The sequence below is a fragment of the Lygodium microphyllum genome, chromosome 5, assembly GCF_053477565.2.
Source record: "Lygodium microphyllum isolate KBCC chromosome 5, Lygodium_microphyllum_v1.1.10, whole genome shotgun sequence".
In the NCBI taxonomy this organism is placed as follows: Eukaryota; Viridiplantae; Streptophyta; class Polypodiopsida; order Schizaeales; family Lygodiaceae; genus Lygodium; species Lygodium microphyllum.
The window spans coordinates 67937266-67940191 of NC_141139.1; the positions used below are offsets into that span (position 1 = coordinate 67937266).

Consider the following 2926-nt stretch of genomic DNA (forward strand, 5'->3'; position numbering starts at 1 on the left):
CATTCATCATTTCGTAAACATATGATTTATATATCAAAGAATTTGAAGATCAGATTATATTGATAGAGTAAGTAGGACTATATGACATGTCTTTAGCTCTAAATACCCATTAGGGTTTTTACAGTGATCTTAAATCATCAAATAGTTTTATTAGAGGAATTATTTTTTACATAATGTTAATATTGTGGGAGGGAAAATTTAGGCACCAAATCAAACAAGTCTGTAGCACAGATATGATATATTAAGTTATAGTTCCATGCCCATGCCTCTCTTAATAAAGGCCTTATTCTTCTAGCAACGCACAAACCTTTATCTATGAAGCGTGCAATGATATTGTGAAAAGAAACCCCCTACCAAGGAGCTCTATGGAACCCTGCTTTTCAAAAATAACTCCCATTGTACAAACGTGACAAGCTGCCGACATTCTTGCTAGCTTGCAATCTAGTGTGTAGTGTATTATTCAGTTGATCATTGCCATGATGACAGATAGAATTATCTAGCCTTTTGTGTGTTTAGACTCTTGATTGCGACTACGTACTCAATTATCACTTATTAAAGCACTCTCCGAAGTAATAAGGGATACTCGAATCACTATGGGGAACTTAGTATTTCGACCATGGAAATTTCATCCAAGTCAAGTCATGTCAGATGAATGCATATTAACCGGACGACGGACGTTTTATTACAACGCACCGCTGGTCTGGTACACAGTCGCTTATAATAACTAGCTGGCGCTAGTGCGGGAGGCCGTATATTAATGGAGATCGGTAGGTATTCAGGGGCAGAAGGTGATGGCGAAGGTGCCCCCTGTGGGCGTGCCGTGGGTGGCGTGGTCGTCCTTAGACCAGCTGTAGGCGTCAGGGCAGGAGGCGCGCACGTTCTGGGCGTAACCGGTGTTGGGGTCGTCGCGGTTGGGGTTGACGCAAGCATTGCCGTTGATGTTTCCCGAGGGACAGATGGAGCGCGCCGCGCTGCAGGAAACGCCGGCGCCGTCGCCTGTGATGCTCATGCCCACACCCAGCTGAAAGCCGTCCACGGCGCTCACGTCGTAGAAGTCCGTGCCCGCCGGGTTGTTGATGGTGAACTCGGCCAGGAGGCTCGGCGTGCCTGTCCCCAAGTTGCCCGACCAGCCATTAGGGGGCGTCAGAGACCTTGTCTCGCCGGACGCCAGGGAGAAGCCTGTGGTCCCTATGGACGGACCGCCGGCGTTTTCCCGCACTTGCACGCCCAGGGTGCTCCCGCAATGGTTTACCACATTGAAGGAAGTGGCCGATACAATATTTATTAACTCACTTGTCATACTCATCAGTATCATTGTCACGACGGCCAGTGATGCTACCAGCGATGACCTGCAGCAGCTTGCACCAGCCATATCGTCGCTTGCGGACAATTTGTAGTGTCGTTTATCGAAGAAAGTATTGGACGCGCAGCCTGATGTTTCTGATGCGGCCTCTATTAAGAGTACTGCTCTGAGTGACGTTTCTTGTACGGGCTCTATCAAGAGGAGTAGGTCTGCTCTGAGTGAAATGTAAGGTCTGTTGCGTTGTGTTATGATCTGCGCCTATGCTCCTCGTCTTGATTCATATTTCGTTTACCGATCCGAGTCTTATATATAATTAGCAGCGCAAAGTACTGATAGAACTAGATGACTAGTTGTCCTGGGACGTCCTCAAATGTCAGCGGACGACGTCATCGACCCGTGGATGAATTAGCTGTCTAGAGTGTGCGGCCGACGCGGTCGCACGCTGCTACGTCTGTTGTCCATCCAAGGAAACGGCAAGCATGGAAAAACTTGCTTTTGAACGGCGCTGCTACGTCTCTTGTTCAAACGTGAAACGCTCTCGACCGGGGCATGCGGAATTAGAGTTTGGGAAGGCCGGATGAGTCCTCCTTCGAAGCAGTCACCAACGCGTGAGTCCTTTGTCAAAGTCTACAGCGCTTATTACCACAAGGGAGCAAGTCGTCACGGCTTCAAAAGCCCTTCAGCGGCCAGCAGCCCTCGATCCTTTCAAATTTGAGGGCTGAAGGTCTCGACAACTTCCTTCTATCAATGTCTATGTCTTGTGTTGAAGGGCAACCTTTCGGTTCGTCGTCCTTCTAGGCTAAATTTGACAATATTGCCCTTCTTTAGATGAGTAAAACTTTCAAAGTCCTCTATTGAAGAAGGAATTTCCATTTCACCTCGTGCTTATTACCACATGGGAGGACGACGTTGTCAAACCTTAGAGCCCTCAAATTCGAAAGCAACTATGCCTTTTGTTGAAGGGTAACCTTTTTTATCATCCTTCCGAACCAAGTTTAGGTTGAAATTTACACTACCATGCTTCTTTAGATGAGGAGAACTCTCATCCATCCTTTATTGAAGAAGGATTTTCTTTTCCTCATCATTTAAATGCCCTTCTTCAATGGTCTATTAGGGTTATGTAGCACCAACAATTTAACACACTAACATTAAAATAGAATTCTAGAATTACATTTATGAAAATATATTTAAATAGCCACGCACAAATCTTCATGATATATTGAACCATAGCATAATCATCTATGCCCTATGACCTATCAGCTAGGTATGTGATATAATAGCATTATGGCATCCCATGTTGTGTATTGTCTTCCTAGCGTACTGGTAGCATGTATTTCCTCTTCAACTAGAACTTTAGGGTGTAGAGGATGATATTTCCATTTGTTGTTCAAGGAAAGCTTATGTATAGTAACCTTTACACTGGGGGATGTGGGAGCCACATTGGTGGGACTGCATTTAGTAGTCTTCATGGTTCTACATTGTTCACCATTTTTCCTGATGCAACCTTTGACCTGTTCAGTGATACTCTGATGGCATCCCAATTCATCAAGAACAAGATTCTAATCTTGGACTTTGATAGAAGAGAGATTGGTGCAATATGAAGGGATAAGTGTAATAAGTTTG

The 2926-nt window shown here is 45.1% G+C and overlaps 1 protein-coding gene across 1 annotated transcript; it reads right to left on the reverse strand.

The window, feature by feature from the left end:
- Nucleotides 1-226: 226 nt before the first annotated feature.
- On the reverse strand, nucleotides 227-1564 carry LOC148035933 (pathogenesis-related protein 5-like). The gene has a single exon (XM_087679044.1). The coding sequence runs from the start codon at nucleotides 1370-1372 to the stop codon at nucleotides 776-778; it is 597 nt and encodes a 198-aa protein (XP_087535170.1). The 5' UTR covers nucleotides 1373-1564; the 3' UTR covers nucleotides 227-775.
- Nucleotides 1565-2926: the final 1362 nt, after the last annotated feature.